Source organism: Triturus cristatus, chromosome 2_2 (genome assembly GCF_964204655.1).
Source record: "Triturus cristatus chromosome 2_2, aTriCri1.1, whole genome shotgun sequence".
NCBI lineage: Eukaryota > Metazoa > Chordata > Amphibia > Caudata > Salamandridae > Triturus > Triturus cristatus.
This window is the reverse complement of record NC_140582.1, coordinates 199,767,195-199,792,971: the sequence shown is the minus strand read 5'-3', so window position 1 is coordinate 199,792,971 and position 25,777 is coordinate 199,767,195. Positions and strand designations below refer to the sequence as shown.

Sequence of the window (25,777 nt, the reverse complement as noted above, 5' to 3'; positions counted from 1 at the left end):
CACTCCCTGATTTCTGAAAACAGAGGAGAAAGCCTATTTTCTTGCTGGGAATATCACTGGGAAGGGACTGAAGAAAACAGACGACAATATCCTGACTCTAATGGAATGCCACAGACTTCTAATTGCTGACTCGCACCGTCATCAAAACGGGTTGCAACCTCTATAAAGCCATACCAAAGGGGATTATGGATGGAGCGCTTGAGCAAATCAAACACTCACCCCCAGTCAACTGATCTGGGTTTAATCCATCATTCTTTAGCTCACTCCACCACCCCAGTTCAGACATGGCCATATGCAAATCAGTCTGACCCTGTGTCTCATGGGAACAGTCCAGCCCGAACTGCCAAGCCATGTCTTTCCTGGACCGGAAACCAGCATCCTGGGACCGGTTTCAGGTTCATAACCCTCATCAGCCAGGCTATCTTGAATCCAGTGGTAAAGTGAGCAAGGGACCCACGTCTGGGCATACCCTGCCAATTTAGGGAGAACCAAGCAATACCAAAGGGGATGATGGACATCTATAAAGACACCACAACCGGTACCTCGGCCTAGCTGGCTAACTAGCTCACCACCTTCGCTGGCCAGGCTCTGCATGTCTGTAACCAGGACACCATTAGACTGTAAATGAAGTCCCAAATCCCAAATCTTGAGGAACAGATACGCGGGATCCCCAAAAGCACCTTGTCCGAAGATCTCTGGCATCTTGAGGATAGTTGAAGACAACTAAGCTGGCCACGACTTAAGATCTTTGTTTCACACAACAAAGTTTAAAGATGACACGCTTCCTAATAGGCAGCAAATGAAGCTTTCTAAGGATCAGAGACAAAGGCAAACAAGATGGAAGATTACAGATTAGCAGCACAGCACTGTTTTGGACCACCTGTAGTTTGTACAACAGAGTAGTTTACTGAGGTTAATTGGGCATTCCCATAGTCCAGGCGACGGATGATGAGAGCCTGGAGAAGAGTATTCCTAGCTGTCTCTGCAAGTCTGACGGACTTTAAAAAAAAAAAAAAAAAAACCCTCATAGGCGAAACAGATGCCACAAGTAGAGCTAACTTTATCTTTCATGGAAAGAGTTTGATCCAACTTCATGCTGAGATTTTTTTTATTTTACTACATGCAGGAGCCGAGCAAGTTGTACGGACTGCCAGTCACCTGACCAAATCTCAGTCACTTTACTAAATAGCATGATCTCAGTCTTGTCGCTGTTTAATTGGAGACTGTTGTTCCTCATCCAGGCAGTGACTTCCATCATACAGTTTACGAATGTACTCTGCTCTCTGTCTGAATCAATACCATAGGAGTAGTTGAGTATCTTCTGTGTATGACACAATCTCCACACCACAGGCTGTAACGATTCGGGGTAATGGCGCCACATAGATGTTAAACAAAGTAGGTCTCTGGCATAATCCCTGAGGTGTACTCCCTTGTTCATATAGATCAGTAGGAGGCTTGAAAGAATCCAAGCAATCTTGTTGCGTTTGATTGGCGAAGTACATGAGCCAATGTAGCTCCCTACCATATAGCCCAGCACCCTTGCTTAAGTATGTACCACAAGTGCCCCCTTTGGTTGATGAAAATGCAAGCAAGCGTGCTCAGTACAATTTCATCCCGATCAACCCCCATTTCCCATCAAGAGCTTTTTCAGCTTTGACAGATCTTTTGGCTGAAGGCTCATGATTGAGTCTGTCAGCTATACTTGTTGGGAAGATGAAAGAGCGGTAAAGGCCACACAAAGCGAGCCAACAGAAAACCCAGCCATGCGATGCTCTCACCTTTGGTTTGGGTAGCAGCTTTTACTTTTCCCTCCGTCGCGGCTACATTGTGTTTATATGTCCTGTATGTTGTTAGTGATGAGTAGAGTAGGCCAAGAAAAGGGATTCCTGAGCTGGGCGTTTACAGGCAGAATATTTTGGGATTAAAACAAATAGTGAATTATTTGGCGTATATCTGGACAGAATTATTTGGCGTATATCTGGACAAAGAGGTAAAAAAAACCTTTTCAGATTTTGCTCCCAATTAAATACACACGGCGCAGAAACCAGTATCTTCTGACAAATTATTGCTTTTAAATTCAATCTGCCACACTGTGCAAGTCTTCAGCCCCAGGCTTAACTCACATCCATTATGACATTTCTTATTTTATTTTGAACTACTGTAGCCTGGTGGGCTAGATCTCTGGTTGTTGTGAAGGTATCCGTGTCGGCTCTTCCTTATCTGCCCTTTTCAGCTCCAAGAGTGAAGCTTGCTCTGCTGCTGCCTGTTTTACATGTGTACAGAGGCTTGCTCTGCCTGTGTGATATGTTTGTGAAACTAGACTCCCTTTTTAGGTCTCGCCTGACCCAGCGCATGCGCTGGTCTGGCGCGACTTTTTGAGAGGCCTCCAAAAAGTGCTACCGTGCCAGCCTAGGGCTACAGTGCATGTGCGCGGGCGCGCGCACCACACTTGACCGCAATTACTTTCGCGGCCTCTTTGATGTTTGATCGCGATCACTTTCACGGCCGCTTTATTCATTCTTTTTTCACCAACTGCACATGGTCTGTGTAGTAGGATTTCAGTTAGGAAAAGCATTAGTTCTCTCTAAATCAGTGGTCGAAGTGGGGAAAAAAAGTAGGGGAATTGTGGGCGGAGAATCAGAGGGCGGGAATAACCCAAGGATTGGCTCAGTGGGCGGAGCCAGAGGTGTGGCCAGAATGCGCAAATATCCCAATTTTTAGTATTTGTTTGGCATTTCACTGCCCAGTTTAATCAACCAATGGATACACATGATTATATAAGGTTATAATGAGTTATTGACATTAAAACACATTCACAAAGTGGGATATGCTTCTAATCACAGAATGTCCCAAATACGATAAAGTGGAAGCACAAGCCATTTGTTGCCGAGCCATGGTGTTTATCATCAGCACTTCTCCCTTTTTCCACAACAGCAGTTCAAACATGAATGGCAAAATATCCTAGTTTGCAAATGTTTTCTATATAACTCTGGCTCTGCCATATTTGCCTCCTAATGCAAGATCTGCTGCATGATCTGACCATTTAAACTAATAAACTGTTTATAGCTCAAAGTTAACAAAAAATGTGACTTGTTTTGCTGCGGAGTGGATGGCTTATTGCAAAGGTTGACTGATCATCTTTCTCACTGTTGCATTTGTATGTTAGACTGGTGCTAATAAGGCAAAATCTTTCCAAAGACTGTTAGCATGTGTACACGTCAAAATAATAAACTATCAGAAAATATACTGCATTATGCTGCAGCCTTTTTATAAATGCATAATTTAGTCCACACTGTGGCATAATTTTGTCCTCCTTTGCTGCATATTTAATTCCAGTGACCCCACAGCAAGCAGCACATGTTAAAAGTGCTTTTGAATGAAGCAGAGAGACTGTGAAGTTTGCGAACTTAGTTTGGTGTGCGTGCCAAATTCTGCATTGGCAATCCCTGGTGAGTTGCAGCTACTACTTCTGAAACAAGGCCAATGGAGCGAACTATGGTTGAGGCAGACTGGCCTCAAGGGCAGGGCCGGTCTTAGCACTGATGATGCCCTCTGCATTAATGTTTGTTAGTACCCCCCAATGACCACCTCTGCCATGGATTCCTTCACTACCACCCTTTAGCAGTGCCCTCAAGTCTCCATAACCACACTCTCTGATGCATTTAATTTGATTTACAGCGCCACTCATACCAGTGTAGGGTGTCAGAGCACTTTACATCACACACATTACTCAGACAATCAATGTGTGTAAATCACTGTATAGAAAATGTTACATAAGACTAAGGACTAGAAGGTGTAGGAGTCACATGACAACCATGCTACTAGGCGGTATAGTTTAATAGTGATTGGTCTGGAGAAACAAACTCAGAATTTTAAAACATAATACCATTGTTGGGGGTTCTCTTTAATAATCCGAATTGATTTCTGTCCAAAAGAACACTGTGAGACCGGCCTTGTGGCGTGGGCCCTCCCGACCAGTAAGCAACCCTGCAACCACACCTGATCCCCCGGTATCAGACTTCCGGCCACCATGGCCCCAGCAAAACCCAAGACACTACCACGCATGCCCGGCCGAGGGAGAGAGAATCCCCCAAGCGAGACCGAGAGACGCCGTCCCTGTCACACCCCTGATCTCCTCCCCAAGGAGGGTTTCGATCGGCCACCAGGCCCCCGGTGAGCGGGCGCCTCGCATGCTGAGCGTCTGGAGTCCCTCCCAGACCAACCTGAACAGATCACAGGGCCGAGCAGCAGGAAATGCCCACACACTGCCCCCAGGCACCAAGACCCCTCTCTGTGAGGACTCCGGACTTCAAAGAGGAGGGGGAGTATAACAAGGGGTGCTGGAGGGACAGGTGGCAGAGAAGACCTGGACCTACAGGAGCCCTGCTGACGCTGTCGCGGCTCCCCGAACTCTGAACCATCTGAGCCCTGCTGACGCGGCTCCCCGAACTCTGAACCATCTGAGCCCTGCTGTGGCGGCTCCCCGAACTCTGAACCATCTGAGCCCCGCTGACGCCGTCGCGGCTCCCGAGAATCTGTAACCACCTGTGCCTGCTGAGACTCGCGGCGCTCCTACCCCGAAGGACCGGCGGAGGTTGCCGAGTGAACCCACATCCCCCAGCTCGAGGATTGAGAGCTGTGCGCAGGATACTCCGCAGAGACACTGAACTTAAAGACTGTCCCGCTACCCCCATACCCCTATCACGAAACCACCGCCGCTGGTGGCATTGTCCCAACAGCAGTATCGCGGATCATGAAAGATCCCCTGAACTATCGATAAAAGTATACTGTCTTACTAAGAACGACTGTGTGGTGTCATTCTGTCAGTGTAAGCTCAGCGTGTACGAGCCTGGGAACGAGACCCTTCCCGGAAGGGCCTCCCCGCCATTGCTCGGCCTAAACTCTGGGAGAGGTGGGTCAAAGGGTGGTCAGGAACGTATTCTGAAGCCCCCCGGAGAACGCCCTTCCAACAAACACTTTTTGCAACATTAGGATAATCAAAGAGGGAGGGGGGGGGGGGGGGAACATACCTCTCTAATCTATACCTTGCTGTTTGTATGCAGCTCTTAGATGAAAGTTAATAGCTCACTGTTCTAAGTTAGGATTTTAACTTATAAACTGCAAGTAACAAAAGGATCTCTTTGACAAAAGCAGTAGCTCACTGACCTATTTACATTATGTGCACTTTGTGATCTGTGTAGGAAGGTGGAATCTGACTACATGGTTGCCCCCACTTTTTTCCTGGTGTTTTGCTGGTTTTTGACTTAGGCTGGTGTCCTAAATAGCAGGATTCCAGCCAGACTATCTGCTTTCTCCCTTAAATTGATTAAAAGTACTATAGGTACACTCCAGATTGGATTCTGGGGTACCCTTATAAGTCCCTAGTATATGGTATACTATGTACCAAGGGCATAGGTACCCCAGAGGCCTACCAGGGGCTGCAGCATGTATTGTCACCCCTGGGAAGCCTTCCAAAATGACACCACAGGTCTGCTACTGCAGCCTGGGTTAGGTGGTGCATGCACCCCATACTGAGATATAGGTTCACTATCTCTCCATATTACTGCACATATAAACCTATCAGCCACCCCTATGGCTGGCCTTACCAATCCTGAAGGCAGGGTGCTGGGTTTTATGTGAGAGGGTGCCCATGCATGAGCAGAGCCCCTCAGCAGCCTTCAGAACCTTTATTCTGGGGTTGTTTGTGATGCTGCCAAACCATACACTCTTAAGTGCATTATAACCAAACGGTAAATGCTAACTTTGGAATGGCTGCACGGAAACATGTTGTATTTGGTGTCAAACACTTTGGAATCATACCCCCACACAAGTAACTGGTGTGGGAGTATGATGCCACCCTTCTAGAGGGAGAGCCATGACGGCACCGGTATACCTGGTACCAGCTAACAGAGCCTTGGCATCACAAAATGGATGCTGCCAGCCTGTTGCTGGACGAAACTCCGGCAGGGGAGGCCTGGACAATAGGTTTCCTGTCACAGGGAGGTGTCACCACCTCCCAGAAAGGCTTTAGTGTATTGGGGCTGGGTGGGTGCACTCCAAGAGTGCTTTGAAGTTCAGCACTGGGGGCACATTTGGTGTCCCTGTGCATAGTCCAGCTCAAACCGGTTGCAGGGGCTACCAGCCCCTGCTCTGGCGCGAAACTGGACAAAGGAAATGGGTGTAGCCACCCCTCTTTCCTGACCTTCCCATAGGAGGGTCCCTAGAGTTTGTCCCACCCCTTCCTTGGGTATAAGAAAAGAACCCCTGGCTACAGGACTTTAGATTACACCTGGATGAAACTCTGATACTGAATCCTGGAACTTCGACAATCTACATTGAACTAGATAAGTAAAGAATCTCCCTTGGAGTAAAGGAGTTACTCCCCTGCAAGGCAGGCACCAAAAGACAGATCTGACCGGTTTGCAGCTCCGAAGCTCCCGCCTGACTCTGAAGAATTTTGCAACACAGGAGGTGGGTTTCCGTGGTCTTAGAGGTAGAACAGTGCCCACAGCAAGTCTGAGGCCCGCATCCCTTGTGGCGACCGTGCAAACCGAACCCCTGGACACCACGTCATTTTGCAGAAGCATCAGCTTTCCTACAACTCCTGCAGCTAAGCTTTGGATTACTTGTAGCCCTTACCCCGAGCAGCATTTGCACTGAAGATTGTCCGCCTACACTCCACGAGTGTTCCGTGAGCTAGCCCTTTGTGTTTTCTCTTGAGGTCCCTTCGCGATCCCTAGTCCGTCGACTGGTGGGTCCCTGTGAAGGCAACGTTGCCTCTAATTAGGCTTACCTGATTGCTCCAGACGTGTCCTGACACTCCATTGCTTGGGGAGTCCCCAGGACCTTGCTGGTCCGCACCAAAGCATCTTTTCTCTTTCTGCGTGGGTTGCTGTTGCCAAGGCTTGTTGTGTTCAATACGAGGAGCGACACCACAGCACTCGACGTCCTTTGTGGGACAGCTCAAATCCAGCTTCTGGTTGTCGTCGACGCATCCTGGTCCTCGTGGCTGCAGAGTCGAGCTTCGCCTCTTCGCACTTGAATCACCCAACATCGGTGTGTTTTCGTCTACTGTGCCCCTGGTCACTCGCAAGTGACCCATACTCTGTACCCTCTGCTTTCAGGTTCTTCTGAGCTTCGATCCAGGTTTGGATCACACCGGACACTTTTCTCCTTCCCGGCAGCAGCACTTTGCAGTAGATCGCCATTGAAATCAACGACGATCCCCGACACCATTTGACACCTTTGCACCCGGCTTTCCTGGGTGAGGTAACACGAGTACTCCGGTGCTCCCGTGGGTGCTGGCCCTAGAACCCCCCCAAGTCTAAAGGGGTTTTCTCAAAGTCCTCTCCCAAGTGTCCTTAACTTCTAAAATTCCAACCGTGACTTTCCCATAAAATAGTACGGGGCTGGCGCCTGTGTTCTCACACTGCACACGTCCCCTGTGGGTCTGCTGTGTCACTACCTTGGGTGGTTCCTTGGGGTCCCAGCGATTCTACGTGCTTTAGGCACTGTGTCTAGTGAAGTCGTGGTTCTTATACCACCTAATGTATGGTTTGGTCCGCCCCTAGGGCCCATTGTCTATTTTGCTTTTTACTGTCGTTTTAGAACTGTATTATTGTGCATCTTGGACTCTAATCTCATAAAGAGATTAGTAGGGAGTGTTTAGAAATAAATACATATATTTTATTTATACCTTGTGTGGATCTCCTTTCATTTAGTAATTCAAGAGGTTATTATCTGGTAAACCAAGCTGCTTTACACTCCTTCAAGACTTAGCCTGAAGGCTGCTCTCCATAGCTACCACTAGGATAGCTTTCAATAAAGGTTGTCTTTAAACCTATCATCAATAACGGTTGTTTGGACTGGTACAAGGTGCCCACTATAACTAGTGGACAGCATATACCAGGCCAACTTCTCACAATCTGTATGGTACATGTTCTTTGCAGCAGGTACATTAACCCTCTGAGCTACCTTTCCATGAATCAGAACTTCCACTAGACAAAATGATCTCTCTCTAGGAAGAACATTAAACACCAGATTCATCATGACATTTTTATTGTTGCCGAAAATTGCTGGAGGCCAGGAAGAAGGCAGCAAGCACTTTTTTAAAACCTTAATATACTTGCAAACATAATGCCTTCACCCAAAGTCAGCACCCGTTGCAGTCACACTAGTTGCACTGCCCTGGAGCTGGCCCTTCTCTGTCCTGTGACCTCAGTGACAGTCACTGTCACTCTAGGGTGAGCTGCTTCATACGCCTGTCTGCAAGACTGGAGGTGAACTTCCATATGGATTGTGGTGGACAAACCTTGAAGGTTAACCCACACTTGCCACTGTCCACCTGCTGGTGCTAAGACACCAGGGCTTCTAAGGTCTTGCGAAGCCTTCTAAGGTCTAGCATGGGATTGTGCTCTCTCAGGAGAGTGGTCTGGTGGACTGGTTATTAAGGCTGAACCTGGTTCCCCAGTTACAAATTCAGTAGCTCTGGCCATAGTGCCACATTCTCTCCCCCACTGAACACCATACTGCCCCACTGAGAAACTCACACTGCCTTCAACTACAACCCAATTTGCTGCCGGCTATAAACACCTGGATGTGGCTCAATTTAAATGACGCAGAACAATATGCAGCCTACAAAAAAGTGACAACATCCTGGAAAAAGCAAACTCCTAGGGAATGCAAAATTTAGCAAACCATGTGAATTGTAAGCAGGAACAACATGGTTACCTTAATGCGTTTACACACTATTCAGAAATCAGTGAGTGCTCTTGCCTGAAAAGTTAAGGACATGACTACAGGGCCCTGAATGGACCCATTTCCATGCCCATTGCTTGTATCCTTACAATACGTAAGCAGTATGGTAAAAAGACTACATCCCTGTACGCAGTACACATTTTGTTTTCCAATCCACACTTTGCAGTACCTCCAGGATTGGTGCACTAGTTGCAAGCCCAGGGAAAACCAAGACAAGAAAACAAAAATAGCGCTTCACTGGCAAACTCTGTAAAAGTGGCGCTAATGTGTTTGGGTGTGAATAAAATCAATCTGGTCAGTTTGCTAGCAGCAGGCGAGCAACACCCAGTGGACTCTAAGGGCTTCAGACCATTTGCATGTTAATGAGGCCTTGCTGTTGTTTCACCCCTTCTAAGAGGCCCTGCAGCTCCACTCTGCCTCTTGCTTAAAGATTAAGGCCCCCCCGTCCCGAAACTTTTTCTTTGCACTCTGGCTACCAGTCTGTCTTACTTTACTTCGTTACTTTTCCTATTTTTAACCTTTTATTCCAGATGCTGCACTTTGGAATTAAAATACGACATTTCCAGCAAAAATTATTCATTTTTGGATCCATTTCACAGGGGAGGAAAGGAGAGGAAAGCGAGTGAAAACCCCGTCTTGAAGTCATGCTTTTCAGTAAGAGAAGAACTGCTAGACAGAAAGAGAGGGAAGAGGGAAAGAGTTGGGGGGAGGGGAGGAAGGCAGCTGAAGCTACAGAGCAGAAGCGGACACTGTATTTTTCTTCTCTGGGTAAGAAGAAAAAGCCGGGTCCTGTTACTTCTCTGCCGCCTGTCCTGGAACGCCGAGCTTTTTAGGCCATGCCGATTTCTTGCGTCCCGGGAGGCATTTTCAAAATAAACAAGCATTTGCAATGCTGTAGGTCTCGCATTTATGCAGTTTGAGCTATTGGCATTGTAAATGAGAATGCCCTTTATGTTTTGGTTTTCAAAACCTAAATAAAAGGCATTGTCATTTACAATGCCAATAGCTTAAACCTGCGTAAATGTGAGACCTATTGCATTACAAATGCTTGTTTTGACAGTGCCCGGGCCAAATTGTGATCCCAATCTGACCCTGCCTGGCTCCTGAGAGGCAAGGAAAGGATCGGCAGCCCGGGTCCAGGGCAGGGGAGGGAAGCCACTCCTCTGATCAGACCATTCACTGATCTGCCAGCTGCTCCAACACCTTCCGGCTGCCGCTTCTCGTGCCCTCCCATCCAAGGTGCTGGGTTCTTAATGCCATGGGAATAGAATGTTAGAACGTTTATGAATTAGAAAAGTGGTATTCGAATGTTTACTTTGGAACGGTGGCAGTTGCTGATCCCTGCCAGGGCTACTGGCCGCTCTTTGATGCTCATTAAAGACTTCCACAGATTACCTTTGGAGCTGCCTCTTTTTACAAGCACACAGACAGTGCAGTGCATAAATGCCTTATTTGCATGACCATAGTTGTTTGAATCGCGTAGCTCGTCATTGTGCTGCAGCACCCGATGTGTCGTTTCTCTTGACACTTCTATACTATTCACTTTGACAATATCATGTTTAGTGCAGTTCTGCACGTGCCTGATAAAGCCCCTCTAGAGTCTAGACGTTGAGCTGGCAGAGGGCAAGGTGGCAGTGCATGGTGAGGGGAAACACAGGGCTGGCAGTGCACATCGGAAGCAGGCACTGGGCTGAATTCTGGTCTGACACTCTGTGGGACTGGTACCATATATAGATAGCATGCAGAGCACAGGGCTGGCTGCCTCTGGTGCAGGAAACCAGGGTTCGAGCCTCAGTCGCGTCTATATCCTGTGATTCTGGGCAAATAATGTAATCTTCCCGTGCCTGAATGTGTAATGTAAATACGGTGCTATGTAAAGCGCTCCAATACCTTCAGGTCGAGTTTGTGCTCAATAAATATGCAAAAAAGAAAAAGCCTAAGTGAGTGTCAGGTAGGCAGCAGAGCACTGCATCCCGGGCTGAGAAATGGGCTACTTTGTGGTTGCCAGTGTTCAGGGTTGACAGACCGAACTGGCAGTGTTCACACCTACAGAACAGAGCATATTCAGGCCTTGGTGGACAGCATGTGGCTTCTCTGCTGCATAATGAAGTTCTGCATGGCTACAGAAGAGGTTGTGGTCCATCGGCTAGATTGCCGACTTTGATGCTGGAAACCAGGGTTCGAGCCTCTGGGACGCGTCCACATCCTGTGATTCTGGGCAAATCACTTAATCTCCCCGTGCCTGAATGTGTAACGCAACCGGTGCTCATGTAAAGCGCTCCAATACCTTTGGGTCGAGTTAGCACTATATAAATATGCCTTAAAAAAAAAAAGGCACGGCTGCTCACTAGGACTGTATGCGCAGCAAATCAGCTTGGCGGTTGGTGCCCAGTTTACCTGTGCACGTGCCTGTCAGAGCGCACGTGTACTAGGAGGGCTGACTGCGCAAGAGCTGCCCTCCCTAGGGCTGCCGACGCACAGGGTTCTTTCTCTGTGTAGGACTGCCAACAGAGCGTTCTCAGAGGACCTCTTTATTTGTAAGGCTGCCATTGCACAGGGCTTGAAGTGCACACGGCACCCACTCACAGGGCATCCTGTGTCGAAGATGCCTGTGTGCAGGGATGGACGCAAGCTCTTTATGCAGGGCATACATCTGTTAATGTGACAACCTTTCCTTAGTGCGTGTGTAAAACGGCGCGCACACACTGCTCTTAACGTGCAGTCCTGTCAGTGCACGGGGCTATGTGCAGGCCCGGCCACTGCAGAGAGCTCTCTTGTACAAACATTGGGAAAAGAGGGCGTCACTGCAGGATGAGGAGGATGGCGCTTGGGTGGAATGCAGAGAGTGGAAAACAGCAGCCGACTAGGAATGAGGAGTATTTGAACTGAATGCGGTGGTGAACAAAATTATGTTTTTTAGTTCAATTGTTACCCAACATGGTGGTTCTGCCCTCTGAAGCCTTAAGAGGAAATCAACATAGAGCCTTGTTAAACCGGCAGCGAGAAGAGCCAAGTTCTGGGCTGTTTACGGAAAGTCATAGACAGGGTTGAAAGCAGAGGGCATGGAATTCCAGTCGTGTGTAGCCAAGTAGGACAAGCCCGGCGGAGCGTGGCGCGCGCGCTTGGCGGGGGCAGCGCATTCCAGGCGGGGGAGCGGACCCTTTGAAGTGCGATGTCAAACGGATTGCATGGCGGCACGATGCGCGTGCTCTCCATGCAATCCGCTTTTCAGAGCACTTTTGGGAGCCCCTTACAATAGTCTCGCTTTGCGATCGCTTACGCGATAGCAAGGCGAGACCTAAAAAGTAGGGGAACGGAATCGCTGGAATTGAAGAAGTAGGGGCACGCCGTGCCTTGCCGCCCCCCCCCCCCCCCCCCTTCGACCACTGCTCTAAATGCTCAAAAAGCTACGACTCTGGATGTGAAACTCTTTTTACATTGAATTTTACCACCGCTTCTGAACTCCTGGAATGCTCACCTCTGCTTATAAATGTCAAAGTTCTGCATACTTTGAGGAAGTTGTGTAGCCGACACTTCCACTTGCAGAACTTCACTTTTAAACTGTTCACCCTTTGTGAACAGTTTCGAAGCCATGCATGAAAAGCTTGCCATTTTATATGAACATCATTCTCGCACATCAACAAGGTTTTGAAAATCTAGCCCAGAAAATTCTGATGCCAGACTTAAGCAAGAAACCTAGCGGAGGAAGAAACGCCATTAAACGTGTATGGCTAAAATTTGTTCAGAAAATGCTGATCTTACTACTCGCACAAGCTTTAGTAAAACTAACTATATACTCTGAGTTCATGGGTTTGCGGTTATTTTGTTGCATTGCCTCCCCACAGAATGCGTCATCTTGCTCGACTGGGCAAATGCTGACATGTTCTGCACAAAAACTGATTGTAACCCTTCAGAAACGGGTTTTCATCAGAAAACATTACCCAGTGTCATTCCACAGGCCATACGTTTTTTGTGTGGGTTTATTATTAAATCGTCAAGCTCAGAGGTGATGCCGCGCCCGCCTCTCACAATTTCCTGGTGATCAAATTAACCAGTCGAGCATTTCAGTAGCAACAAGTGTGGCCAGTGGTTTGAGTGACATCATATCCTGGAGTGTGCCAATCGACCACAAACGGTGAGGTGCAAGAGCAGTATGAGGTGGTGAGTCACAGCAGCATTTAATCAAAGAATAAAGGCTAAGTTCATTTAGTTTTTCTCAGTTTCATTTGTTCATGGCCTCTGCAAAAGTAGTAATATAAATAATATAAAAGCAGTTTCCATAAAAGCAATGAAAAAACATTATTAAAAAAATGCACGTTCATATTCTCAATGAATACTACCAAAAATGTTAAAATATAATAACAAATTCATGGGAACTGCGACTTCAGAGACAGAAAAGTAATTGCTTCCCAGTTGGTTGTAACACTATAATTTAAAATCACTGGGCGTAAAAAAAATCAAAATAAAAAAAAAATCATTTGAAAGCTTCACAGGCGACCAAAGTGTGCTTCCAGTTCTGGATGCCATTATTGCGTATATAATGCATACTTCCATTTATTCTATGTAGCTGTATGCAGGAAGATACACCCTTATTATACCCCTTTAGCTCTATACTTCATGTATCTGTATGTTGTAAAGTCCTGATGGACGTTTATAGAACCCCTTCTTACACCACAAGGTAGGCTGACTTGCCCAGTCAAAAGCAGTGGTAAAATCACCAAAAGCTGTGTAAACCGGCTGCTCCACCAAGATCTAGGGCACTTATCAAGCTCTGAGTGTACTATTGCAACATTATCGAAGACTGAGTTGGCAACACATATATGTATAGCAAGTACGTTAGGCTGCTAGTTCTTTTAAACTGAGAGGTTATAATGGTAAATATTTGTTTATTGATGGTATCCACTAATTGAGTTGAGGTAATTTTCAGTATATACATTTTAGCGTAGATAGTTAAACTCATCTCAAATTAATCTGTGATGTCTTAAGTCCTGTATCGCCCTGTCACTTTTATTAATACTGAAGAAAGATTCCAATTGCCTGAATTTGAAGAATGATAGTTGACCTCCTCAGCCGTTCCATATCCTAGCTCCAAGATCGCGGCATCCCAGATATTTAGGTCTCGCTGAGTCAGCGCGCATGCGCTGCTCGGAGAGACATTTTTTGTGTGAGTTTTCAAAGTGCTGCTGGCTGGCCTAGCGCTTGCGTTCACGCGCGCTTCCGCCAGCTTTCAGCTCCGCACCGCATCGCACACCACTCGCCAGCCTACTTTGGCCATCGGACACAATTAGAATTCAGCAGCCGGATACACGTATTGATCAGTAGATTACTGCAGCGCAACGCGACCGAGTTCAGCAGCATGATGGAAGATTGTAAGAGAGCGTTGCGGCAAGCATGAAAAGTGAATACAAGGACCCCAAACATTACTTCTACAGTTATAATAAGTTATTGACGCAACCAACAGTACTCTAAGATCTTCTTATATGCTCGTTTTGAGGCGGAAAATGCCACAACAGGCTGTGTTACGTTGCAAACACTAATTGCAATTGACTAAAGGAATGTAGCCCAGAAGTTAGTCTCTCCCGAGATTACTGCACAATACAGCATTACTGTGCCCTGCAGGTTTCCCCGATGCCAGAGTTGCGTCTCTAGAGCTGCTAATCAATAACCCAGTGACCTAGGCACACTTCAGTGAAGTGTGTACCACCAATGTCCACATTCTGAAGTAGTTCCAACAGAGAAAGAGGCCTCCAAGAATCCAGCGGAGCAGCATCACAAAGATATGTGGAAGAACAAGCCAAACCTGATAGTAGGCATGTGCATGCAAGCAATTTGTATTGCCTACCCTATCCCATAAGAACTTTGCAAAATTAATTAGGGCCCACAATTAATTGATGCATTGCCAGCCCTCCAATGGTCATGTAAATGCTGGGTGCGTTCTCTCTTCCTTTTTAGGTCCATACATATAGGTCTCGCCTAGCTGGCATCTGTGGACATTGTCAATGTTATTTTCTTTAACCATGTTGTATAGAAGCACGCCTGTTCCGCAGCATGGATAGGTCTCGCATTTGGGACCTTTATAAGTGTTTATCCATGCAACAGTTGCTTTTGTTGCACCAAGGATATTCTGCTGCATAACTAAATACTTCTAAGGTCCCAAAAGCGAGACCTATTGGCTATGCCAATGCTTGTTTCTATTGAAAAGATGCAGCATTCGGTTTGTCAACTTTTACATTGGTTTGAGCTGAAAACCAGCCTCTTAATTTTCTGAGTTGATATATTCTACCATCCCTACTAGTTCATATTCAACAGTCCTTATTTCCCAGAAGATCATTCTCTTGCCGTCCTGGGGGCTAGGGCGTGGAATCTCCTTCCCAGACATCTGATTCATTGATTCAGAACCTCTCTTTAAGAAACAACTGAACCTGGATCTTTTCAGCTCTCGATTATTTATGCTATTTTCTTATATAGGGGCCTTTGCTTATGTTCATGTATGCTCTACCTGCTGGGAACTTTATTTTTACTGCAGCTCAGCGCCAAGATGCTCCATTCGTACAAATGCAAGATTCATTCGACAATGTCGTAGGTGCCTACAACTGTATTTTTTTTCCCTTTTTTCTTATGGTAGTCTAGTGCTGTTTCGCTTAAAGTTTAAACTCCTCTTGTTATATCCACATATTGTTTGTCCAAACCAGCTGCATTTTCATAGTGAACTATTCAGCTCTAAATTATGTTCTCTGCCCACCCATTTGCTTGTTTAGTTAAACAATGTGTGGATGCCGGTTATAGAAGAAGTACTTCATTTTATGGTCATGGAGTTCTTCTGCTCTGCGTGACATCCTTTGTGCGCTGCCAGTTTTTGCATTTCTAGGGAGTGGAAGTAACTTTCTTATCTTCCCTTTTTGCTTGTTAGAACTTGATGTTATTTACTCACCATGCCGAAAACTTAAGGTAACTTCCATTTCTTGCAGATTGTTGCCACTGCTGTATGCCACACCGACGCCTACACTCTGAGTGGTGCTGACCCTGAAGGCTGCTTTCCAGTGATCCTGGGTCACGAAGGAGCTGGAATTGTCGAGAGTGTTGGAGAAGGAGTGACTCGAGTAAAAGCAGGTCTGAAAATTACTTTTGCAGCTTCTAAAGTATTGAATAGTGTGGGTTTATATTTTTGAAGCAATGTTATTTAAATTGCATTCGACTAAGTTTGCTTATTAAGGGTAGGATCTGTTTGCCTTTTTTGTATGGTATAAACCAATTACTCTAGAATGCAGCAAGATAAACCTTTAGCAGAACTGAGATAAAAGTATTAGTTTTGGGTGGTGGTAAGATGTGCTTGTGCATCCCACCTGTAGGCCCGCCTGGTTATTCCATATGTGCCCATTCATCAGTTCTCTGCCAGGTTGGTGCTTTTTCTCTGGTGTTCCACCTCAACCTCCACCCCCTCCCAATCCTCCTTCAGCTTTTACATGTAGCATGCTCAACTCTTATGAAAAGACTAAGGTCCTCAGTACGAGTCAGGCAGCGTGGAATTCTCATGTAGTTCCGCATCTCCTGATTCCCAGTATAGCGTTTCTCTTTTTTCCGACACCAGTTTCTCCCCCCCCCCCCACCCCCCCCCCCTCCCCTGTGTATTGGATAAGTAGACCATATTTTACTGTACAGCAATTCTGCAAGGTAAAATCGAATAAGGCTCTAGCTGCTGCAAGAACCATGCCATATCAGCAGCTTTTTTACTTATGGGGGAAGCATACAAAAGTCCCACAATAATTCCCTGCCTTGAGCGGGATTTGAATTGTAATTTCATGGTACTGGGGCGGAATTTAGCCCACAACTGTAAACACGCATGCAATTTTACAGCGATGTCAGTACTGTTAAACTCAGAATTAGGACCCAAGATTAAAAATGTGTGACCCAGGCGTGGCCATATTACTTCCTGCTCAGTCTCTGCCCACTTCTGTCCTTTTCATATGGTGGCTGGCTTGGGAGCACGTCCCCATTTGCTCAGCGAGGAACCACATTGCAGAATGCGTGGAAGAAATTATATCTTGTGATTCTTAATCATAGTCTACCTTGTTTGGCCTTACTACAAGAGTTACCGATTTCCAAACCTCCGCCTCTTCATTTTGTTTTTTTAAAATCTCCTACTCCGCCCCCCCCCCCCACCATAACATTGTTAAGCATTCACAAGAGTGAAACTTCATTAAGTTCCTCATGATCGACCTTTCAAGCCGTGGGTGAGAACACCAAATTGTTGGCATGAAAGAAGAGTAATACATTACATACTACTGTAAATTCCTTGCTACATTGCATGCTGCAAGAGAGTATACTTACTACTGCCTAAACTTTAAGCGTGGACGAAATGCAGCTTAAACAGTGACTAAATTGTGAGCATGGAAAAAATGGAAAGTGCCACAAAAATCGAAGTAGGACTGCAAATTTGCTACACTAGGGAAGCATGTAATGACTTGATTGAAAGCATTAAACCTAGAAACCACACACTGAGGCACTAAGGCAAAACTAAAATGCAACTCTTACACATAGTACCACGTGGTAATTAGTTTGCTTTCTGATCATAACTTGCCTTCCTGTGTGTTTACTTGGGTCTCTTTGAAAACTGGTGCGTGCTGAATTTACAAACCTTTGCAGTGATATGTTGAAAAAGTCCTGACAAATCCTGGTTGTCGGCTTAACCGGTACTAACAACGATATCGTCCCGTTCAACAATAGCCTGCACACTGAACCCAACATCGCCCAAGTGGGACTACAAAAGCCTGTAAACCTGAATGAATTTGGAAAGAGTAGCCCAAGTGGTGACCTATTCCATTTCAATCCAGTGCTTGATGGTAACTGCTGTCAGCTTCTTACTCTGTGAATGAAACGTCACCATTGAAGATTTTAGCCCAAAGAAAAATCCCTGCTCTAATTCTATTTCGAGCACACCATATGTCTGAAGAATGTAATTACATCTCATACAGATGTCTACTGTGTCCTGAGGATTTTAGGCTAAACAAATGGGCTGGAATGCGGAATCACTGGATCTGCTCGATCTAGCACCAACATACGAGCTGATCTTTGACCGGTTAAATGACCCTGTTACTTGCGAAGTTGCATGAAAACTCAGATTCCGCAGAGCTCCTTCAAAGGACAGAAATCTACACGCCGCACTGCTCGTGGTGACTGTCTGGGATTATTCCGCATTGCAGAATCTGCGTGAATGGCACCACGCGGCGTTCCAGAGGACGCTGCTTCATTGCTGACACTCGTGTAGGCCTCCTTCTAGAGTAGCAGTTTTCTCACCACAAATTGTAGCGACTGCCCGCGTTGAGAATCTCGCCAGGTGCCTTACTAGTACCCAAACATTGCACTAGGAGATGCCAACTTTCACTGGCGCTCACCAACTTACCGTTGGCGAGCTGCTCGCATGAAAACTCTGCCACAAATAGGTTGGCGGAGTTTGGTTGGAACTTCGCTTAAAGTGGCTAAAACGCTGCTGGTGGGGTGGAAAATAACACCCACCCCTATCCGTTATGCAGTTCCAAGACACTGCTCTCTAGCAACAGCATCCGAAATACCACTACTGCTAATTAAAAAAAAAAAAAAAGATCAATATATCTAGATGGGGCTAAATTGCAGGGTATAGAACAGCCTGTAACCACCAGAGGGGAACCTAGAATGGAGTTTTAGCGAACAGCTAAATGCCACAATTCAAAGCTACGGGGAGGGAGGAGTCTGGCTTCGAAAGTTCTTAAAGAAATAAATCCCAATAGGCTTTGGGGGCTCCCTCCTGGTTCATCGGCACAGATGGGGAAAATAAGTAACAGCAATTATTTCTGCAGAATTTGAAAAATCAGCTTTAGCTTGCAGTTTAATGTCAGCGTATTGTGACCTGTGGTTGATGCTGCTTTGATTAGTGAGTTCACAAGCTTGGAGACAAAGATAATTGTTTACCAACTAGGGTAATTTTTTTGTTTAGCAAAGTAACACTGATTCAGCCAATACTGGACAAGTGGATGTGGGTTGAGGACCAATCATAGACCACTGTCACACACAAGGTGTGTACTTCTAAAAGGAGAACTAGGTTCTAATAGGCATCCTATTTGCCCCAATCACAATCTTTCGATTGAAGGCTGTTCTTGTGGTTGAGAGAGTAGTTGATATTTATCCACCACGCCTCAGGTTTTATTTAACCTGTTGTTGGAGAGACTTGTTTCCTAACCCGGGAAATTTATATACACTATGTCCTACAAATTGACTTGGCATGGTGGGGAAAACTACACTGTGCAAATTTCAGTTTTGTCTCTGTGTTAGGGTAACGGAGCTTTCATGTAAGTGTGAATGGCCTGGTAGCTCTGGCGATTTTGGAGTTGCTGGACTCACTTTCCAAACTAACATGCAGGTAGCCATAAGCGCGAAGCTCATAAGAAGCATATGTTCCAAATAGTCGCATGCCATGAATGGTACAGGGAAGGGCAGCTGGGGCATACTAAATTATTAAAATATCTGGACCTGGCGGTATAGAAGCCAGTTTAGCGCCTACATTAGCAGGCTCTCAGTCAGTGATAGGTGTGGGTCTTGCACGTGCCCTCCATTGGTCTGTCAGACAAACTGTCATCTGTAATCATAATGTGTAGTCAACTTGGCGTGATAAGCAGGGTGAACAGAGTGCGGGCAACTAATGCAGCGGCCTGAGTGGAGCGTCAAGATAACTGTCTCACTCCAAGAGTGCTCTTGACTCCTCTGTCATTTGCTCGCATTCACGCTGATCACAGAAGCAGTGGACACCCCAAACCACTCCTGTACACTCCGGTAATTGCCTCTCTGGTATCCTGTTACTGGCAGCCACCACTATTGTCTTCTGTGGCCACAGCATCGGACCCGACCTGCACGGAAGATGGTGGCCTGCTAGAAATGCTGTGTCTGGAGTCCATGACTGAGGCCGCTGAAGCTTTGAGGAGGGCTTGTGCCCGTGGTGGAACGTTTGTGCAGCCCCCGGCGGGCAACCTATCTTTTTGTATATCATGACAAATTAAAATCCGGTGTGTAGTCAGTTGCTCATTTTTAACCCACAAGCCCATCCATTTACCCTATACACGATCGTACTTGGCTGGACATCTCTCGCCTCGTATACAGGCTTATCCTGCATTGCACACCAGTCCACCCCTCTGCGCCATTGCAACGCTATATGGCGCGTGCAGGGCTCCTCCACTTGGTTGCTATGACTCTTTTGGCCAGCAAAATTACAGCCTTGTGGCTAGATTCGGTTTTTTTTTTAACCATCCATATTAATCCTTGTTGATGAAGATAAGGAATGGGCAGTTTCGTTGGGTTATGTCTTGGCTAACTACATTAGAGGATTAAATGTGGCCGACAGTAGCTGTTTGGAGTGGGAAGGTGAACTTCTCACACCGTATGAGAACGCAAGGGGCTTGGTGAATTTATATTTTTTTCAGAAACCAGCCATTTTGCAGTTATTGTTGTAGAGTCTTCAAATGACCTCGGTAGAACATTAAAAAGAATTTACGAGATTCATGCCCCATTCCTCCTTTGGAAGCCTCAGTTTGCCATGTGTATTCTCAGTTTATTGTTCCATAAATGTTTTGATTTGAGTGAATCCATGACCTCACTTGAAGGTTAAATTGTAAACCTACTGAGCAGATGGTGGCCTTGTGGCAATACCATCATGTCCCATCAGAGGAATTTGGGGGACTCCAGTTGTAGAATTACCTCCACTTGATTCATTGTTGAAATCTTATTTAGGTTTTTTCTGTGCACCAGTAGACTATGTGCATAGGTATTTTAAGGTTTTTGGCTCTTGAGAATCTTTGATACTCTTATTCTTCCTTATATTCAGGATGCCACCAGTATCGTAAGAGCTCCAGACCAATTAGTACAATCCTTCTGCTGTTCAGTGACTAGCATCACCAGGGAGTCATGGCGAGAGGCACCTGGGAGGCTGTCTTTTTGCAGCTTATGCATGTTCAGTGGTACTACTTCCACATGTTTTGAATGGGTGGTTGTTTGGTGACTCGCAGGTGGTTTGGCCAATGAATGGCTTGGTCATGATCACACAATCGGATTTGTAGAGTGCGTTAATCAACCAGAGGGGTATCCAGGCACTTGTGTGATGTGGGGGCTACTCGAACAGCCAGGTCTTAAGTCTACTCCTGAAGTCATCGAGAGAGTAGACGTTCGGAGGTGGATGGGGAGGTGTTCCAGGCTTTGGCTGTGAGGTGGGAGAAGTAGCGTCCTCCGGTTCAGATACGAAGGTTGCTGGGGACTGTGGCGAGGACCACTGCGACCGACTGCAGGTGTCTGGTGGAAGGTCAGGCGGTTAAGGTATCCGGGACCCATGTTGCGGAGGGCTTTGTAGGCGTGCGTGAGCAGCTTAAAGTGTCCTCTAATTTTGACTGGTGATGTGGGCTTGTCTGGGCAGGTCCAGGATGATTCTTGCTGCTGCATTCTGGATTGTTTGGAGGTGCTTGAGGAGGGTGGTGGTGGTTCCGGCATAGAGGGTGTTTCCATAGTCAAGTCGACTGGTGATGAGGGCTTGAGCAACGGTTCTTCTGGTGTTAGTTGGAATCTATCTGAAGACTGCATCTTGTGGTAGATTCAATTTACTCTCTGTGGTTATTTCGAAGCCCGAACTGGCCGATCAGCCTTGACCCAGTGCTAAATGCAACAAGATACTTATTTAGATTGAAGGTATCATCACTTTTGGATGTTGGCCTCCATTCATTGATAAAGTATCTCTTTCTCCTCTGTTTGATTCAGTTTTCAGATTTCTGTGCAAGGAGAGGCCTTGTATGGCAAAAATCATGAATTGATGTTCTGAAGTGAGAATGCCACAAGTAGCACAGTACTTTTAATGAAGCTCCATATTTTTTTTTTTTTTTTTAAACTCTTGTTCAAAAGGACAAAAAAATTCGCATGTGTAATTTGAATTAAGCACTGAAAAGCTTTATAGATGTATTTTTATTCTGGACAACAAATTGCAAATAAATGTCTTGCATTAAATCTCTTCATTGCTTCTTTTCTAGGTGATCATGTTATTCCACTTTACATTCCACAATGCGGAGAATGTAAGTTTTGCTTAAATCCGAAAACCAACCTCTGCCAAAAGATCAGGTACATATGTTACATTTTTTTAATCCCAAGCGGACCTGCTTTTATTGCGTTTATCACAACTGTGGCACCTTGCTTCATGTACACAAACCAGATGACCTTTTATCCATCTTTTCAAGTAGCTCCTGTAGTTTTTGCTTTTTCTCCAGTTAGTTTTCCCCCAATCCTTCAACTAATTATGTATATGGTAATTCTATAGCACAAACCTAGCAGGCAGTGGAGCCCTGTAAACGGCCAAAGGCAATCCTAAAGTGAACCAGTAATCGGAGTGGAACTCTGGTTGTGGACGGTTAATGCCTTTTTGATTTAGTGTCCATTAAACAGTTGAGTTTTCAAATCTTTGCTAAATTGAAGGAAGGGGAGAGGATTTGGCCTAACTGCTGGGGCGGTTGACCTGGAAGCTGGGGAACCGGGTTCGAGTCTCAGCAGGGATGCTCAACTTCCTGTGAATCTAGGCAAATCACTTAATTTCCTCATGCCTAACAAAAATGAATGTGTCAGTCTAACGCAACTGGTGCTCATGTAAAGTACTCAGATACCTTCGGGTCTAGCTCGTGCCATGTAAATCCCCCCCCCCCCAAAAAAATAATATTGCTAGGGTGGTCCTGTTGGGCACTGGGATGTGCTAGAGATCCTTGGACTCTTGGACATAGATGGAAAAGGCCTGTTGCCTTTTTTTTTTTTTTGTTTGTTTTTTGCACTTCTTAGTCTGCACTCTGATGGTGTCCTTGCTACGGGTCTTCCAAGAACCACCAGAGATGGTGAGCTGGCCTTCAAGATGCGCAGCTGTGCTGGTTGTGATAGTTTTGTAAACGATGCAGCAAGTTTTGAAGATGGTTCTGGCCGGCAAGAGGATCCAATTTAGTTCCATCAAGATGAGGGAGATGTGATCATATTACTTCAGTTTTTGGATGATACATGCTGCAGCATGTAGCATGACCCTAAGGTTTGCCAGTGTGGCGTCTTGGAGACCATTGAGTAGGGCTTTCTCACCTTCCAGATGTGAGAGTACAAAGGCTTGAGCACTACCCATAGAAATTGAATCAGTAATGTGACCACCTGCTATGTGTGATTGCTTCATACATCAAGTGGTAAGTATGCTTTTCATTTAATCACAGCAAAACATATAATGTGTATTTTGCATGTTTGACTGTAACCCACGGAACAAAACTTCACACCCAGACTCTGGATGTAACATGTTCATTATGCTGCTGCTGTTCATCGTCCAACCACATGTTCATTTTATATCCACAGACTTAATGGCTAACCTCTTGTGTTTATTCAGCCATTCTAGTCACTTGATGTTATGAGATTCATACAAACTGGCCCTGGAGCCTGTGGAGGGTCGTTTTGACACGATCCCACCTTCTTCGTTAATCTATTTCTCCTGTTCCTTTAACTGCTATAAGCCATATATAAGATGGCTTCATCGTAATAACAAACGCAAACCAGCTTACCTGCCACGCTCCAAGTCTCCTCGCTGAACCACTTCCAAATCCCAGCTTTAGTGCGTTGATAGTGAAGATAGGAGGGTGGTGACCCTGAGCTCTTCATGCCTAGAACACTGATCCCTCCGACAGAATGAGAGAATCCACTGCTCTGCGCCGGCTGAGAATTCGATGGGTGCGGTAAAGGCGGCACTGTACCCTTGGCATAAGTGCGACTACAGTGATGTGCCAGTTTCTTCGCAGCCGATGAGGTCTAAAAGGAACCCAGTGGGTTCTGTCATTAATTTTAAAGCCTTAGGCTTCCTCTCTTACACGGTCTTTCACATTTAGAAATACGTTGGCATAGATATAGAGAAGCCCAGATGAAAGCAGAATGACCCATATGGACAAATGTTCGGCAGAAACCTATCCACAATATAGGATGTTCATTTGATTTTCATTAATCTTCCATTTTTAACCATGGTATGGGTACCTAGTAAATAAAAGGAGATATTCAGGGCATACCCATAAACCTCCCTATAGATGGACCCCTGCATTTGTCCAGATAAGGAACATCTACAAGCTACCACTGGGTTGGTTGAGCCCATCTGGATGTTATTAACCTATCCGGATGAGGGGATACACCAGTGATAAAGCTTGCCATCAGTAGGTGGATTGGGTGTCTTCTCTTATTACCGTAGACGGTAGTGTTCAGCCATTATTAGGCCCCGTACTATGTTGTGAATGATTAGTTTTATGTAGGTCATAGATTATCACCTCTCTTGGTTTGTGAAGCTACTTGATATTGTTTTTCCCTGGTAACGGGTGTTCGAGGCATGTGGGCTGCTGAATTCATATCTGTGCATAGATCGCCGCCTAGTGTTGGGTCCGGATGTTTGCACGTTGTTGTCCTGGAAGAGTCTTCGAAGTATCCTGGGATAGGTGACTCCTCCCCTGGACTACAGTGCGCATGGGCATCCTCTCCATCCTCAGATTGTTTTTTTCCGCCATTGGGTTCGGATGTGCTTATCTTGACTCAAGTTAGGAAAAACTCTTTACAGGCCAAAAGGCCTTTAGTTCGCGTCGGTACTGTTCCCGATCGGTATCGATAGTTATTTGTTAGTTTACTAACTTCCAGACCAACTTTTTCGCATCATACCCGACCAGCGACCCGACATCGACGATGGAATCGAGGACGCCATTCAAGCGGTGCCCTGTATGCAATGCGAAATATCCCCATGTCGACGTCCACCCGGTGTGCAACAAATGTCTTTCACCGGATCACGACGAGTCCACATGTATGGCCTGTGCCCGATTCCGATCCAAGAAGACTCTTCGGAATCGTCTAGCAGCGAGGCTCGAAGCGCAGCAAGCGACACCGGCCCCAAACGACATCTTCGACGCAGAGGACGAAGATGTGGAAGACGTGGAGAACCTACCCTCCAGTCCCGCTTCCGAACACGACTCCGGATCGGAAGACGTCGAAGAACTGTTTCACAGAGACGAAGCCGACACCGAGGTAGGAGACTACAATGAGGCCTTAGGGGCCGAAGAGAGTAGCTCCGGTGACGAGCAAGGCCTACCCGTACAGACTGTGGATATCCCAGTGCGTCAGTCTATGGCTCCGGTCGAGGGATCGCCTTCGGGCCTTCCCCAAGACCTATCCCGCATCCATTCGGCCCCGCCCTCTGGCCCGGCCTCGGACATTCAGCGGCAGCCATTACTACCCAAAACGGCTGGTTTCCCTTCATCGAAACCGAAAGCCGTATCGGTTCAGCAGAAACCGAAACTGAAAGTCACACTGGTCGGATCGAAGCCCACCACACCTTCGACGCCAGCCAAAACCGTCGGCACCGACCGCAACAAACGGGACTTCGGTGCCGAGCTTGCAGCAGCCGACGCCGGCACACGGAAAAAGACCATCGGTACCGCCAAACCGCCTCGGCTCCCGGCACCGAAACAATCGGCTCCGACCACAAAGGTCAAAATAGCTGCTGGATCTCACACCACTTCGAAAGCAGCGCCAAGGGCACAATCATCAACGCCGTCGACAGCTACTGCCTCTCCTCGACTCGATGACCCCGTGACACCGAAGAAGTCCACGTCTGCCTCAACGGAACCGGTCGGCGCCAAAGAACCGTCGGCGTTCCAGGTGCGGCAAGTTTCAGCATCCTTGCAACGCATCAAAGATAAGGCAGCCCTCCAGGACACGTCAGGCTCTGAGCCGAAAAAGGCTCAAAAAGCTTCTCCGGCACCGGCCAACATCACTTTTGGCCTGCCACCACCAACGGCGCAAAACTGTTCGAAATCAGAACACGTGTCACCCACACCAGGATCACACCTGTAGAACACTCTCCTACGGAGACGTCGCCATCACACATCATCGATGCCGCAACAGGCAGAATGATGCTTCACAAGAGGAAGATAACCTCAGAGCCAGCTTTGGACTCCTACCGGATCCCACTAAAGAAAAA

The 25,777-nt window shown here is 46.5% G+C and overlaps 1 protein-coding gene across 1 annotated transcript in view; it reads left to right on the top strand.

Moving 5' to 3' along the window:
* LOC146862011 (alcohol dehydrogenase class-3-like) overlaps window positions 1–25,777 on the top strand; it is a 101,362-nt gene that overhangs the window by 32,526 nt on the left and 43,059 nt on the right. Inside the window, exons 3-4 of the mRNA XM_085641169.1 lie at window positions 15,726–15,867; window positions 21,792–21,879. Coding sequence (XP_085497295.1) covers window positions 15,726–15,867; window positions 21,792–21,879 — 230 coding nt within the window. The remainder of the gene's footprint in view (window positions 1–15,725; window positions 15,868–21,791; window positions 21,880–25,777) is intronic.